Source organism: Drosophila takahashii, chromosome 3R (genome assembly GCF_030179915.1).
Source record: "Drosophila takahashii strain IR98-3 E-12201 chromosome 3R, DtakHiC1v2, whole genome shotgun sequence".
Lineage (NCBI taxonomy): Eukaryota > Metazoa > Arthropoda > Insecta > Diptera > Drosophilidae > Drosophila > Drosophila takahashii.
This window is the reverse complement of record NC_091681.1, coordinates 39,647,237-39,663,755: the sequence shown is the minus strand read 5'-3', so window position 1 is coordinate 39,663,755 and position 16,519 is coordinate 39,647,237. Positions and strand designations below refer to the sequence as shown.

General features: G+C 38.6%; 3 protein-coding genes across 4 annotated transcripts; all 3 read left to right on the top strand.

The window, feature by feature from the left end:
- Positions 1 to 5,792: 5,792 nt before the first annotated feature.
- LOC123002789 (uncharacterized) lies at positions 5,793 to 7,163 on the top strand. The gene is made up of 2 exons (XM_044393414.2): positions 5,793 to 5,852; positions 6,666 to 7,163. The coding sequence occupies exons 1-2, from the start codon at positions 5,793 to 5,795 to the stop codon at positions 7,161 to 7,163; spliced, it is 558 nt and encodes a 185-aa protein (XP_044249349.1).
- Positions 7,164 to 14,438: 7,275 nt separating this feature from the next.
- On the top strand, positions 14,439 to 15,514 carry LOC108064609 (uncharacterized). 2 transcript variants are annotated; one of them, XM_017152193.3, is made up of 2 exons: positions 14,439 to 14,539; positions 15,284 to 15,514. In XM_017152193.3, the coding sequence occupies exon 2, from the start codon at positions 15,296 to 15,298 to the stop codon at positions 15,479 to 15,481; it is 186 nt and encodes a 61-aa protein (XP_017007682.1). In that variant the 5' UTR covers positions 14,439 to 14,539; positions 15,284 to 15,295; the 3' UTR covers positions 15,482 to 15,514. The 2 variants fall into 2 exon arrangements, with proteins under 2 accessions (XP_017007682.1, XP_070073062.1); XM_070216961.1 differs by lacking the exon at positions 14,439 to 14,539 and adding an exon at positions 14,902 to 14,920.
- A 91-nt stretch (positions 15,515 to 15,605) lies between these two features.
- Positions 15,606 to 16,080, top strand: LOC108064608 (uncharacterized). Its single transcript, XM_017152192.3, has 2 exons — positions 15,606 to 15,715; positions 15,777 to 16,080. The coding sequence occupies exon 2, from the start codon at positions 15,809 to 15,811 to the stop codon at positions 15,995 to 15,997; it is 189 nt and encodes a 62-aa protein (XP_017007681.1). The 5' UTR covers positions 15,606 to 15,715; positions 15,777 to 15,808; the 3' UTR covers positions 15,998 to 16,080.
- The last annotated feature ends 439 nt before the right edge of the window (positions 16,081 to 16,519 follow it).

Genomic DNA, 16,519 nt, shown 5'->3' with positions numbered 1-16,519 from the left:
TACACTCGACTTGGCCGGCCCACGCTGCCTCATGGTCATAACCACCTGCACAGGTTCTCTTTAGTTTGCGTTTTATCTTTTGGCTTTTGGGAAGTGGAAGCTGGCTATTTTGAGTGGAATTGGACGAGCGGAAATGCCAAACGATTAAGTTGTTGTTTCTCAGCTCGGTGTCTTTATTTTTTTCTATCCATCTCATTTTTAGTGATAATTAATTTTTCTAAGCACTTTGATATCTCTAATTTGCATAAGTGAGGGTCGCGTGGGTGCGAGGCATATGAATCAGTTGGTGAATTTATGAATGGCATAGTAAAGTTACTTTGTAAAACTTTACAATAGGCAATTAATACGAAGCAATTTACATGCATAAATTTAATTGACGATTAAGATTTTTTTATTTATATGTCAGTGTTGCACAAACATATGCCGGGCTTTTGTTTTTAATTTTGTATCAATGAAGTTATAAAAACTGATTGTGAATCTTAGCTTTGTTGATATTGTATTTTTTCCTGTATTGTTACTGGGAAAATAGTACAGATAAATACAGATTAATCTGTGATATGCAGATTGCACTTTGATTTAAATACCCATTGACATAAACATGGATCACTTTCGGCAACATAGTTTAGCCCGCTCATATCAATCAACGCTTATTAGCCATGAAAAGCGTTCGCCACTGAAGCATCGAAAACTAATCGTGTGTGAAGAATAATGGATATGTCCGTGCATTGACAAAGCTTAACAAATCACACAAGGAGGCGAAAAGTGAAACTGCAGAAAAGTCAAAGCAATATGAACCCACCGATATGAACCGCAGTCACAGCCACCAAAGATCGTGGCTAATCGTGAGCGATGGTTGTTGTATGGATGGTGGTTATATGGATGGATTGCTGCTGCTGCGAGGAACGTGATTTTATATTTTCGCTTGGCCCCCGTCAGTCAAGCGTTTAAGTCATTTAACATTATGTATCACTCGTCGCTGCCAATTGTAATCCCCTTTCCATTCAAACACCGAACACAACAATAACCACAGCGACCGTAGCAACACCAAATAACACACGACACAACAAACAACCAATAACAACAAAAGCTGTGCTGCTGTCGTCATCGTCTGTTCGTCAGTCCGCTTGTCGGCTTTGTTGTTGTTTTTATTAATTTTGGTTCAATTAATTACGCTACAAATTGTCAACAAAATCGAAACCGCAGACAACGCACACAGGAACACACACGCAGATAGAAGGTCCCGATGAGCAGCTGAGCTAATAACCAATGCAAATCTCCATGGACAGTAACATGGGCACTCGGAGAAAAAGCTTACCAATATATTTCATTTGAAACTTTATATTAAAGGAATATTTAAAATATCTTATCGAAGGCTAATCGAAAATCTATTATTTCCACTTGTAAAAACTATTACATGAAGGTATTTCTGAACTTTTAGATTGGTTTTATTAAATCTTTAAAAATATGAATTCAAGTATTAATGGATATATTTTATTTTGAACTAATAATATTAGTATTGATCCAGATTATGACCGTTTTAATTATATTGTATCATATAATTGGATAGTTTACTTTGTGATTCGACGTATGTTATGTGTGATTTATTTCTTTAAAACGTCTCAGAAATATTTGTAAAAGGGAAAATAGAGATGGCTTAATTTTTTCCTGTGCGACATCATCAGACATTCGAAATGACAGGGAGACAGGCTGTGAAATGGGTGAAAGGGGGGTTTAGTGGGGATTGGAGTGTCCACTGGTCCGTCTAATGGCTGACTGTTGGCGGCATTAACTCATCATGATTGGCCGGGGGAATTGGACGGGGCAGCCGATCACAGGGCGTGAGCGAGGACGTATAAATATTGATTTTAAGCCCGGTGCTCGGTGGACGGGGATTTGGATTTCGAATTGGTGTCGCATCTTGGCAACACACACAACACCACCACCACCCACAAAACCAAACTCCTGTCCGAGTGCCAATTATAAAAGACCACTCGAAATGCGCCGTCGAGTGAATAAATGTGGATGCCAACTGACAGTCGGGGTAATAATTTCAACGACATGTCAATGCCGATGCTCATCAAAGTGATTTCTGCAGCCAGAGTCTGCTTTTCAGGTTCCCATGTATCGCATATATGTAAGTGGTGCCTCCCCCGCCCGAAAGTGTTGACAAAACGCCAACGCATTCGAGACGTTTCACATCAGCGATTGGTTTTGCTCGACATTATGTACACGAGTGCACACATATAGAAGTATATCCATCCGATCCGATGCGATCCGAGTGATGTATATGGGTGCGTGTCTGGTTTTATAAATAAGTGGGCTCAAATAAAGAGGTAAGTGTGCTTGAGGGTGGCAGGTGAGTTGATTATTTTATTTATTTCCCTCCTTTTTTTATTATTGGGGTTACCGCTGGGCACAGCCTATAAATTTTGATATATTTAGCGGTCCAACATTGAGGCCATATGTCATCATCTACATATTTTATACGAATCGTGTCGGACTGCTGTTGATAATTCGAATACGGAAATTTAAAGGTGATTTACTGCCGAAACTCTAGTTTTCAAAGCTTAAAGGATAATTACTTAAGGGATACTTGAATACTAAGGATGTTTTCGGAATAATAAGTAAAAACGTCAAGTTAAATATTGTTAGTGCACATAATATTTTTGAAAAATAAATTCATGATTTTATGATAATAAATGAGAAACGTGTTAGTCAAAAATCAAATACAATAATTGCCTTTCAACACATACTATATACAAATTTATTACCCAATGCTAAATAAGGTAATTACAAATAATTAAATGTATATAATTGGATAATTAAACAAGCCAAATAAAAGTGTGAAATGCATTTGAGTGGGTTATTAATTTATTTTTAGTTTGGTCCACACATTGATTTAATCACTTTGCCTTATTTTTCTATTTTAATTGAAATTTATCAAGATTAGAGTTAGGCTTATGAAATTTTTTCAATTTTTGATTTAACGTGGGAGTGTGCCTACTAAACTTTAATTTTAATGATTTTATTGTGATTCTAATGGGTTCGCATCTTAAAAGGAGTGTTGCGTACGTTCTTTGACACTGATTTTTTAAACTTATGGAATATATATTTTATGCATTACCCAAAGCGTGTCAAAAAATAGATAAAAATCCACCAAGGTTTTCTTTTGCTTGATCGATTGCCGGCGATACGCCTTAAAATGCTTAGCATGAAATGAGAATCATTCTATTTAGCACTCGTGTTGATTAATTGCCCAGTCTTTGATGTTTGCATGCAGTTGGCAGTTACGCACATTAAAATCCAATCACAACGAATATAAATTAACTCTAAAATTGATGGCAGTGGTTATTTTTAGCGGCAAAAGAGCAGCATCGCCTTGGCTGGCGGGCTCTAATTGCAAATAATAAGCCTCAATTGGTGATGGCCAAAAAAAGGCAGGCCTGCACAGTCACAATTTTCGGTGGTGTGGTGTAAGTCGTGTCTTGGGGACTCCAATCCTACGCACGGCCATAATATCGGGTATAGGAAAATACCAGCCCACCTACCGCAATAAAAGCCAGTTTCAATTTCAAATTGATTGCCCCAGCCGACTGTTATTATTATCTGCTTTTATTGTTATTTTGTTTCTCCAGCTTGTTAATGTCATTGTTGTTGGTGTCATTTTGCTCTTGGTGTTAAATACTCGTGCGAATTTTTGTGCTTTTGGAGGCCACCGAACACAGCAATTTTTGGGTTTGAGTCTCGATCTGAGTTTGGGTCTTTGGCTTGGCGCCACCCCCACAAAAGTACAGAAATGAAAATAAATATAAAAATTTATATTTGTTTTTCATGCTTTCTCGTTGGCATTGCCATTGGCGAGGTGAGACTCTGGCTCAGTCACAGGCGTTGGCCCACTCGTAAGATAAATAAAATATTTTTACTGATTTTGCGGGGGAAAATATATGTGTGTTGATTTTGGTTGCCTTTGCTGACCGATCCAAAAGTGTGGCCGAAGGCAATTAAAGTCAGCTTTTTTTGTGTGTAACATGAGTGCCAGGTACTCGATTGTAATAATATTATTGAATGAAATCTTCCAATTCATTTATGGATTTCTTGACCTTATGTAATCTGTGATTTAGGGAGTTTGAAATTATGATAATAAATTCTATATTTTTTTGGAAGTATTATTAGTATTCTATATTTATTTTTTGAAACATTAATTTTTATTTTTTTAGTAATTGTTTTCTGACTTATATCCCCTTTAACTTTACTAAAAAAATGATTAACATTTTTTCATTATTTCCCAGATCTTCCCATTAAACCCAAGCAACTGTCAAGCCTTATTGTGTTTTTCGGGAAACATTTTCATTGCTTTAAATTGATGAGTTCGACGGGCACGACACTTTCCCACCGCCGAGTGGATCGAATGAATCAAAGCTGCTGCTTTTGGAGTGCGGTTCTTATTGCCTTGTCCGCGTAGTCATAGTCTAGTCATAGTTGCTATGTCCGATGTAGTCGAATGTTGGTTGGTTTGTTTTGCCTGGTTGGTCGGCTGTTCCCTTCCTAATATGGCCAAAAGCGGCGGCACACACTCGTACACTTGTTTCGAGTTGTGTGTGTGTTGCACACTGCTTGTGCAACATATCCAATTGGAAATGAAAAACTCTGACCTACTAATCACCGAGCCAAAAAGCCAATAAGAGTCAGTAACGAAAGACAACGGCAACAAGAGGCAAGTGCCACCAACCAGAGACAGCAAAAGCAACGACATTGTCGATGTACGACAGCAACACCAAACACACAACAGAAACAGCAACAACAACGCGACAGCCCAAGAAAAATCAAAAGATGGACAATAACTTTAAACCAGTTCCAAATGGCGCAGCCTTGTTGCCGATTTTCGCATGTTACTACCAAAGCTAAAGAGTTCTGTTCGCACAAATTTGTTTTGAATTTGATTAGAGTACCTCGGATATATGGCTATATGGACATATGGCTATTTGGTTCTCCGGCCCGCAGGTTGCCAGCCCAATTGACATTTCATGCCGTATTAAGTTAGACACGCGGACAGACAGTCCGACAGCTCTCGGCAGACAGTCGGCAATTTGCGCCATTTGCTTTGTCGCATTTGTTTTACTTCACTTTTCACTATAAAATTATTATGTTCGAGTCGAAAAAGAGCAAAGAAAAAAAATTGGAATAAAAAAAGAAAATGAAAATAGCGCACAAGGACATTCGCGCATGCGCCCCCAGACGGCGCCAAATCGTCGATGGCAAAACCAAAACGAAACTGCAAAGCCAAACCAAATACACTGGTCCAAAAGCTGAAAACTTGCTAACAGATTGAACGAGAAAAGGTCATAATTGCTCTTCGAAATAGAAAATATATTAAATTATTTTAAATCATTTGTAAACTATCTGTACACCCTATTTTTCAAATTTCTACTTAAAAATAACGTCTATGTTAAAAAAATATATATTTTTGGTCTATTCGAGCCATCTTAATGTTAAATAATAAAACATAGATAATACTCGAAGAAAGTTTGTCACCGAGCAAAAACAATATTTTTGCAAGCATTTTGTTACATTTTTGATTTGTAAAAGAAATTAATTTTTAAGTTAGTACTTTTAATATACAATTGCATTATTATTTCTCTATTTTATTAAACTTTTTAGATAGATTTTAAATACTAATTCAATTATTAACATTTACTCAACTTTGGTCATTTAAACCAGTGTGCGACCGGCGGCGTCACCGATTTCTGGCTAAATTGGTGATGATGATGATATGATGGTGGTGATGATGGTGGATGGTGGATGACGGTGGCCGGGAGGCTGTGGCAAAGGCTTTGTCGCTGCAGATTATCACGGTTTTTGTTTTGTTTTTCTCTGCCTGTGTTTTGCTGGCATAAATTTCAATTGCTCGCATTTAACAACAATTTAAAGCAAATTAAATTTGCCGTTCGGCTCGATTATTGCCTGCTGATAGGCGAGGCTCGGCTCGGTCGCCAATGAACTCGTAGCGCCATCTATCGGCAGCTCTGCCATGTGCATATAAAGTAATTTTCTGCTACATTAGGTTTCGCCTTCCATTTGGACCCTGTTGACGGGAAAATAACAGGGGGGAGAGCCTACGATAAGTTGGAAAAATTGAGCAAATCTTGGCCGGGATTTTGTGGGTTCCTAACATTGCACTTCAAGTCGAACTGGAAATGATCTGAAAGATTAATGTATAGAACATAGAATATAATGTATGTATAGGACAATGTATACGCGATTATTATTGTAATTATTATAACATATCAAAACAATTTTTTTGTGGTTAAACTTTTTGAAATTTATAAAATGGTTTTGTTCAAGTGTTACACACGTGCGCTTTTTTTTATATAATTGTCCCACTAAAACACAGGAATATCGTGTAGCATTAAGCTAACAAATAATCTCATAATATAAAATACAATTAAACATGGTCAGATCAATGTAGTCAAAGGGGATAAGGCGAAAAATTTGGCTATATAAGTGTAGAGAAAACGAGCCGAGTTTTAGTTTCAATTGTTAAATCGTTTTTTGTGATGTTGATGTTGTTCGTTTGTCTAATAGTGATCCCCGAAGCCCTGGTACTTATTTTATAATTTTTTTTTTTATATATTTAATTTTTATTTAAATATTAATAATAATTTCAGTTTCAGAAACAAAAGTCCTATGAAGTGAACTTTGTATCCCTCACCTGGGAAGTAAACTCAACACCACTTGACTTTTCCAAACTTCGTTTCATTGGCCGAGAACGTTTATTAAATGGAACTTTTGAACTTCTTGAGGATCTTGAACAATTTACATTCTCTATTGATATTTATTCCGATGCCGCTCGGAACGGAGACTATAAGCTAATGCCCTTGTCCGTTCCAGCTGAAAAATTTTGCGAGGTGATCGAGAAATTCGGATACTACTTGACAGACGGCATAAAGTATGGAATTAACACCGATTTATTTATACCCAAGTCGCCCTGCGTCATTCCGAAGGGAGTTTACTATTTGAAGAACGGTAGCTTTAATGTGGACAGGTGGCCCCCAATAATGTTCCGTGGAAATATTAGACACAATGGTAAATTCTATAGGGATGGCAAGGAAATTGGCTCTTATAATCTTACGTCCTCTATTGAAGACCGTTCTTTGTTTTTTTAAATTGTTTTCCTTTCCACATTAATAAAATTGTATAAATATGACCTCATTTTTGATTTATATTTTACACTCAAAATTAGATTTAATAAATCTGTTAAATTGTTCAGAAATCTTTTACTAACCTTCTCTGCTGACTAATAACTCAACTTTGGACAGCAAGTTCATTAAGCCGCCATCAAGTCGATCAATCTGGCCATAAGCTTCTGCAGTGGAAGAGCAACAATTAAAAGAAATTATTATAGATTTGTTTTGAGCACTTACTGCTGCTTCTGTTGCCGCTGTTCGTTGGCCTTTTCGCTTCGCCATCGCCTTCGACTGGTTTTCTGGCTGCCAAGAAAACAGGCGCCCACCATCGCCCACATCAAATGCTCCACTTAGACGCGCTCCATTGTTTCCGCATTCGATTAAAAATGATAAATGCCTCGCTGCGCTCAAGTGAAAACAGCAGACGATGAAGAAAAAAATACTCCAATATATGTAGGTATTTATCCAGTGGCTTTCTTGTTCCGACTTTTCTTGACCAGTTTTAATGTCTCGTTTATGGAACGCTGATAAGTCAAATGTTCCTGGGCGTTCTGGCCCGAAGGCTCGGCGTAATTATTTGATTAATTTTATTGCCCGTTCGGTTGTGTGAGACTGTCGAGGAGGAGAAGGCGGTTAAATATATCGTTTATGCTTTTATTAAATTGCACGCATTAATTAACTCGGGATGCGGGGGAGTACCAGTCGAAGTCAAAGTCAAAGGAAATGCCTGAAACAGACATCATCGGCGCTTCCCATTCCTAGTCTATATTTTCCCCCATTTTCCCCAGCCCCACAACAAGAAAGCCCTGCGGCCATTTTCATTTCAATTAATTGCTCCGACGTGGAAATTAGCGTTTTCACATGATTGTTGGTAATTATAGATTTTATGGCGCACATAAATCCATGTCAATTGAAATGGCCGCCAGGTGAGTAACGCACTTACTTAAATCGCAATACCTTCCGATTGTGTCATTATCCTGGTCTTAAATTGCGCCTCCGATAAGAACTGCCCTGGAAACTAAGTGTTTCTCTGGGATGACAACATTTCCATCTTACAAATATTTGCGGGTAGCGCCTTTGTCCCAGGGAAAACCTCAGCCCAACTATCTGGCAAACTGGCCAAGGCAACCACAAATGGTCTAAAGTGGCCCTATAAAACAGAGGGGGTTAAGCAGTGTGGGGTTAAATTGGGTTCACAGTGTGGTGTGGAAAGTGGCTGGTCGTTCGGTTTCCCTATGAAACGTCAACCCAGCGGTCAAGGTGGAGATTGTGAGAAATTATTGAAGGGAATTGATGATAGATTTCACGTCGATTAAACCTGGCTAGCAGAGGAAGTCTGGGAAATAAGATTAAAGAGATTTTAACATTTATGGTTAATATTTATTTAACTGCATAAGGTCTATGTATTTAGAGGCTTGTATTTACACAAGAACTTTAAGAATTCCATATTAAATACTTAGTCATGGGCTTAACATATTTAACTAGCTTTTTTAAGAATTTAATAAATTCGTTTAATTAATTTAATATTATTTACTTAAATATAAAAAAATATTAAAAAAAAACGTTTTTTTTGTGGCTTTAAAATATTTCCCCTCATTCTCACAACTCACCCACTCATTTGCCACTCGCTCTCTTATACAATGCATTGAAAAATGACTTAATTTCACTTGAAAAGCCCCAGACGATGACCAATAACCTGCTCCATTGAGGTTTTTTCCCCCATATCTGCAGATGGAAAGGAGGAGGTGCCGAGAAGGCAGTCACTCGGTCAGTAGGCGTTCGAACTGGGACTGAACTGAAACTGCAGTGCAGTGGACTGGACTTGGACTAATAAACATAAGGAGTAAACAAGTCCATGTACGGTCAAATCGGTCAGCAGTATCTTTTTCTGCGGCATTTTGAGTTCCATTGTTGGTTTCTGATTTTTTCTGCTGCTTTGTTTTTTTGTCACTTATGCATTTTTCATGGGACGATCCCGCGACTCGGACTGCGATCCCAAAAATCTGGAGTGACAGGCGGCGCAGGCGCATTGCAAATTGTCAAACCGTTATGCGACTGGGCCAACTTGGAGATGGAGAAAGTCCAGGCGCGTTGGCGGCGTTCGGATTTATTGTGAAATATTGAAATTACACAAGATCCCCGTCCCATCGCTAGAGTTTTGCCAGTGAGAAAATGAGCTGTGTGCGCCAGTTGCATCTGCATTTTATGCCGTATGCAGTTTGCAGTTTACGGGGAAAAACCCAACCAATCGGGGGAAAAAAAAAAGAAGGAGACCAGAAACAAGTCCCACTGCGGTTATCGCCATGACAGCTGTCAATCAGGCAGAAAAAGTCCAGTGAACGAGAAAGTTTTTTTCCGAGGGAAACGTCATCTCATCCAGACGGCGACTTTAATTGTGCCGGGCTTTCAATTAGCAGAACAAGTGATTTTATAGCGCCCTCATCTTAAATTACTCCACTCCAATCCGAATTCGGATTCGGATTCGGTCAGGTAAAAGTAAAAAGTCTTACTTGTCTCCGGGTGTTGGCCCAGAAATTAACCAGCCTTAAACGGCAAAAAGGACAATTACTTTATTTGCGCACTCAATTTATGCTGATTTATGGAATGGCCAATGCACAGCACCACTGCGCCCCATCCCAATGCATTCATCCCGAATGTTAATTGCACTAAAATGCAGATTTCACATCCACTTGGAAAATTCGGAAATTTTCAAACATATATCTCTGAAAAAAATATTTACAAAAATATAAAGTACCTAAATAAAATTTTATGATGGAAATCTTGATCATAAAAACGAAAGCAGTTAAAAATTTATGAAGCTGTCTTTAAAGTTACGAACCAGAAAAAATATATATTATTTTATTTTATTAGTTTTTATACTTAAATATAATTTAAAATTAATGTAACAATTTAATTAAAAAGTTTGTTCTGTAATTTCACAATAAATTAAGTAAAACAAACCATTTTCCGAAACTTTTTTATTATGTTAAGGTATTAATTATCTGAATTTCGGAGTGATTTTTATTCCGAGTGCTCGTACACACTTATTTACATATATCTGCACATGCATCTGAATCTGAGGTCCAGTTTTCGGGGCAGACCTTGGCTGCATTTTGACTGCCAGCCGGCAAAAGATAAACAGCGACAGTTTTTCTCCCCGATAAAAAGGGAACGTCGATGGAGAATGGGTGCGAATGGGAGGCGATGGCGATGGGAGGCTGTGGGCCTGGGACCTTGTTGCCTTGTCTGCCAAACTCATTAAAACGAATCTTTTTTAATGGCCAAAAGTTTGCCTGGTTGCTGCCATAATCAGTAAAATTAAGGCCATGGCAGCTGAAAACTGTTTGCTGCCTGCCAATGTCGTTAGCGAATGGTCCACAAAAAATATTCTGGCAGACATAAAGAGCGATGCTGGAAAGTTTTAAAACTATACCACTGATTTTATTCGTATCTATTGATTGCTTAAAAAACAAAGCATGAATTGCTAAATAGTTTGGGGGTTGTTTTCATTGTGGTCATCTTTATTTGAAGTTTTATTTAGTATTTTTGATAAGTTTCCAGTATACACTATATACTCAATGCTTCCTTAATTTTTCTTAACTTTAGTTCCTTTATTTAAATAGAATTTTCCGAACCTTCAAGACTTACCTTTCGTTAATTCTGAGAGTCAATTTCTTGCCCAACTTTCGTCTCTTTGTCCCTTTATTCCTTTATCCCTTTATTTTTGAGACGCCTGGAACACGAAAATCTCATTGGGAATTCAATGTTCGCCGGCAGCGGCTTACAGGCGACAACTTGTGTGTCAAACGCGCAAAGGCAGCGCGGCCAGCGACTAACAACTTACTTAAGCCAACTGCTGGGGAAACAGGAACACTCCAATCCTCGCACAAGAAGGCGATAGATGACGCAGGCACTGCCATCGCCATGTCACACTCCAAAAAGGCCGAAAGTCCCACATAAACGTGCTCCGGCGGCAGGAGAGTGTTTTGGGTCCTCCAAGCCCCAAATGCCCCCTTTTGGCCCCCAAATACCCCTGAAAATCCCTGCACGTGGCCATCGGGCTGCACTCTTGTGCACTAATTACGAAAACTCAGCACGTTTTGCCATCGCATGGCTCAGCTTTTGGCTGTCTGGCAGTTTGGCTGCTGCCTGTTGGCTGTTTTGGCCTGGTCGCCTTGTTGCCTTGTTGCCCGAGTGGTTAAATGCTGTGCGGAGCCGGAGCTGTGCTGCAGTAATAGCAGCAACATGCAACGCGACAGTTGCCTACACCCCCCAGGGAACTTCTAAAAACACGGTGAAAAAATCACTTAAAATTCCCTGGTACATTAGCTTGTTTTGATTTTTATCTACCATTTGTATTTATTTTAAATTTTACCGATGTAAAGATTGTGATTCAAAAATGTACTGTTGAGTTTAACAATTTAAAAACACTTACAATTTTTGGGTTTTGTATAAAACGTAATGAATGTAAAATAGACAGCTTAAAAAATATTTTGAATATTTTTGAAAAATATTTTAACATTTTATCAACAATTACAATTACATTCGATTCTTTTTTAAGTTTTAGATTATAATTAATTTTCTGTAATGTTTCTCATTGTGTAATTCCACTAGCAACAGAGGCTCGGCGGTGGCGGCGTTGCTCCTGCAAAAGTTAAAAACATTGCGGCAAGCAATAAAATCAACATTGGTTTCGGTTTTGGCTTTGACTCTGCCCCAGCGGAGTCCTCCACTTACCGCCTCCTCCTCTTCCCTTCTCCTTCCCCCGGCGGCCCGTTGTGCAACTGTATTACTGATGAGCTTCAAAATGTGCTTGGCGTGCCACAATTTTACCAAAGTCAATGTCTGAGGTTGCCATTTCCACCGGACACCGGAGCAACTGGGCGAAAAAAGCCGCCCGGCGTAAGCAGTGGGTTAAGAGCTAAAAACCAAATTCAGCTGCTCATGGCTGCAGTAATGAGAAATGCTGCGCAATTTAGCAGGGCCATCAAAAACTGTCTGCATTAATTATTGCCACGATTTTATACTGTTTCATAAAGCAGATAAGCTTAATTTCATATTTTTAATATTTAAATTTCACTCTCTAAACCAATTTGTAATTTGTAATTCAGATTACAGTTAATAAGACTATTAAATTAGCTTGAAAACTATTATGGTTTATAGAATATTATTTAATCATTTTCGTACCAATAAAATTCTTCCAACTAAATGGATAGCCAAGTGAACTTTTGGTGTAGGATTTAAAAAATAATTTAATTTCTGATTTTTTTTAGAACCCTAATTCGAACTTTAGAGCTTCTTAGCCTGTAAACCAACATTTTAGTGCACAATGTGTACCCCTAAATGGGTGAAATCTCGACACCCTTATATAGTGATTCCTTTAACGCACCAGCCGTAACCGAGGTTTGGTCAACTACATATTTGCAATCTTTACGTCGGCAACATGGCTATAAAAATAAATTACACACAGCTTAAAACTTATGTGAGGTAGGAAGAAAAATGGCTTATAGACGCGCAATGCAACCAAAAAAGCAGCTCACCGAATTGAGAGGTCTAACAAAATGACCAATCGACCTCCGGGCCCCCAAAAAAAGGAGGAAATATCCCGGGAAGTTTCCGAGTGATGAACGTTATTGCTCTTTGGCTGTGCTGAAGCTCGAATCGAAGTGATTCGCCCACACACACCAAACACACACATCAATATACAATCAAGGGGGGTTGGGTGACTAACGGTAAAGGTAAAGCTTGTAGCTTGAAGCTTGAAGCCGACAATGAAGACATTAACATGAGCAACGACAACAGGCAACGACAAAACTCTCCGTGCCCCATAGCTCATCACATTAATCTTCTTAATACGCCCATCAATAATTCAAAGCCAAAGGCATGACCAACTGGTCAAATCCAGCCACCTTAAGCCCGAAAAGAGCCCACAACTTGGCCAAGTGAAGAAGTCGCCTTCGACACGCAACCATATATATCGAAGCAAAACCCAAGTGCTGAGTGAATTATGACGCACTATATACGCTCCACGTTCGATTCTTTTTCTTTTCGCTTGAAGTGGAAACCATCGAAAACAGTTTGTCGTTCATCACATGCAAACTATAACGCAGAAATATTGAACTCTTGCCTCTCTCGCCTGACACTGAAACTTTATGGCTCGTTAGCATTTGATTTATTTTGGAATTGGGAAATACCAGTGCTTCTATATTTAATTGTTTCAAGCTTCAAGCTGATAATCTCGGCTTGGCTGTGAGCAACTGTTATTGTTCCGACATATGAGATAGAGTAAACAAATCCAAAGTACTGATTATATTCAGGTATCAGCTGGTTTGGGCCTGACGGTTTCTACTATTACTCTATATGCGCAAAAAATAGTTTTAAAGCTCTTAAAATATTTGTCACTATAATTTTGGTACTGATAAATATTTTAATTTATTCAATAGAAATAAATGCATTCTCTTGTCACCATAATTGAGGAGCAGAAACTATATTTACATTTTCTATGTCCTAAAAGGACTAAAATATATTGGCAACATTTTTAAAATTTTTAAATATAAGTAAATATTCTATTTTTAGAATTTTAAAGTTTATAACTCATTTTTCCAATAAATTCAGGGCCTTAAAAATTTCCCAGTCCCTGGCTGTCATAAAGAAATCGAATTTCTGAAAGCGTTTTTCTTGCACTGCACTTTTTGCACCCACATTTCGCATCTTGCGACCAACTATCGAAAATTGCGACCGTAATTGTATATGAATGACATATGCTGAACGCACAAAAGAGCGCTGGAGAGCTGCCGACCTGGCCATTGTGCTCCTGCAACTGACAGGCGCCCCCGATCCCCAATCCCCATCCCCATTCTGAATCCTCGGGTCCATTGTTGAACCTGGACAATGCCTGGGTTCGCTACACCTGCCTCACCTGTTCCCTCGACAATTTGATGTCAGTTGCTTCATGCGGAATTTTTCTCTGTTGCCATTCGACATTGCCACCCCGCCGTCGCAGCTTTTTCACGCCTACTTCAGGGCCCAGTCGACCCCACGCAAATGCCCTTTGTTTCGATCGAATGCGATGTGAAGCTCTCCCCTGAATTGTTGCCCGCTTCCTTTCGGCTGATGAAGATAGGCATCCAGCAGCCAGCGTCCAGCGGTCCACATGTGTCAAGCCTTCGCGGCTCCTTATCGGCGACAGCTTAAACGCCACTAATTGTGTCAAAGGTTCGTCATGGTAGCGATAAAGCCGACCGAGGAACCCAATAGATAGATTGGCTCCCAAACTGTATTTTTCGGCGGCTATAAAAGCAGCAGCCGGCAGCCGAAAAATTTAGTTTGATCATCTGCAAAGTGACGACAAGAAAGTAAGTGATTCAAGTGGCAAGGAGTAATTTTTGCAAGTTTTTAAGTGTATTAAAATGAGCGGACTTATAATTTCGAATTTCTAGTGTGATTAAAACATTGAAATCGTTGACTCAACTGAGTTGGCTACAAAAATTATGGAATCTCTTGATAAAGTTTTTTGTTAAGTTGTTAGTTAAGGCCTAATACTCACTTCAATCAAAAAGCCAACGAAACGAAAATTTCTATACAAAAATGACAGGCGGAAAATTTCGTGCTCAAAATTTTGTACGGAGACTTTCATTTCGTAGGCTTTTTGATTAAAGTGAGTACTAGGCCTAAACTTCAAGATCTAAATTTTAAATATATTAATCAACGTTCTTCTGACATTTACTTTGAACTAAGTAAGAACATTTTAAGAATATTCACCATTTCTAAAAAAAAACTTAAATAAATATTCAATTAAAGTGTGAGTTAAAGAGCTTATATTAAATTAAAGAATATTATATATTAGGTAGGTCGAGGATAAAATTAAATAATTTTCAAAAATTTGTAAGGCTGTGATTGAATTAAATCAAATCAAAACAAAGTTAATCACAGTTCATAATATAGCTAGAAATAAAGCAAAGCATTTTGAACCCTGGTTCCATTATCTATTTCCATGAAAAAATATTGCTCACGATCCAATGAAATCTCATTGCAAAAAGCCTCTCGATAGGGAAATACTCTTCAAAAAATAACAATAAAAAAAATATATTGTTTTGCAGCCTCAAAACAACATGAACTTCTCGTGGCTCACCATCTTCATCTTGGCCCTCATCGCCATGACTGTTTCGGCCAAGAACTGCCCAGCTCCGTTCAAGAAGGAGGGTAACAAGTGCACTGCCAAGCGCACCATTCGTGGAGAGTGCCCCCCTGGATCCCAGTACAGTGCCAATGTCAACCTGTGTGTCTACAAAAACTAAATAAACCAAAATAAAACCTAATCAGCCATTGAACACATTTAAAACAATTAGAAAAAAAGCAAACTGTTTTGCTAAGCTGCTTATTAGCGAGGTGTTATCATTGTGGGCTGCCTTCCGCCAGTTCAGATTAGTAGAACTAGACCAAGGTCGAGTCATCAGCTTGTGCATCTGTTGGTATATAAGATCCGTTTAAGTTGCATCCCTTGAAATAGTTGCATTTTGCATTCGCCTGAGGTGAGTTGAGGCTTCCCAGTTAATTCATTTCCAAGCTAAAAGGATTTTATTCTGAGTGCAGGAGCCCCGAAGGATACAATACAATCTATAAACATGCTTTTCAAATGCACTTGGCTCTTGCTTTTGGTCCTGTCTTTGCTGGCGGGAGCCTTTGCCAGCAGCGGATGTCCTGCTGGTTATAATGCCGAGAACAGTCGCTGCACCATCGAACGTCCCATCCACGGATCCTGTCCCCCCGGATCCACCTACCAACTCAACGTGGGCAAGTGTGTCCACGGTTAAGGATCTCAGCGAAAGGAATATCTAGTTTCCATGTTCAAATAAAATATTAATTGTGCAAGAAAATATAAGTTAATAAAATTGCAGTTCAGTGAGTTCTTCCTTTTAAAAAAAGTTAGTCTGAAAATAAAAAGTTTCGGAAAAAATATAAATATTGGATAAAACCTTTAATTTAAATACAATTTTTTTATTTTTGCTTCAAAGCTTAGCTCATTATTTAATTAAAAATTAATCCCTTCTTTTCCAATTTTCGTTCAAAATAAAATCACCGCCAAATCGTCTGCCAATTAACATCTCAGGTTTCAACTTTCGCATTTAAGCGAGTGCCATTTTCGAATCAGCCTCACTTTGGGCCAATTATAGTTGGCTTTATGTGCTGGCCATGGGAAGTTCAACAAGTGTTGAGGCTAAACGGGCATGAGTGAGGACCCAAACTGATGAGGCAGGCTGATGCTGGTGATGGTTGGCGGTGGTGGCGATGGTGATGTGGTGATGATGAGGATGGTGAGTGACGTCGTCGCCAGG

What these genes read in the sequence shown, in the direction of transcription:
- LOC123002789 (XM_044393414.2), top strand. Translation starts at nt 5,793, where the DNA reads ATGGTGGATGACGGTGGCCGGGAGGCTGTGGCAAAGGCTTTGTCGCTG. An exon ending in TGTCGCTGCAGATTATCACG is followed by an intron (nt 5,853 to 6,665) that starts GTTTTTGTTTTG and finishes TAATAATTTCAG; the next exon opens with TTTCAGAAACAAAAGTCCTA.
- LOC108064609 (XM_017152193.3), top strand. Translation starts at nt 15,296, where the DNA reads ATGAACTTCTCGTGGCTCACCATCTTCATCTTGGCCCTCATCGCCATG.
- LOC108064608 (XM_017152192.3), top strand. Translation starts at nt 15,809, where the DNA reads ATGCTTTTCAAATGCACTTGGCTCTTGCTTTTGGTCCTGTCTTTGCTG.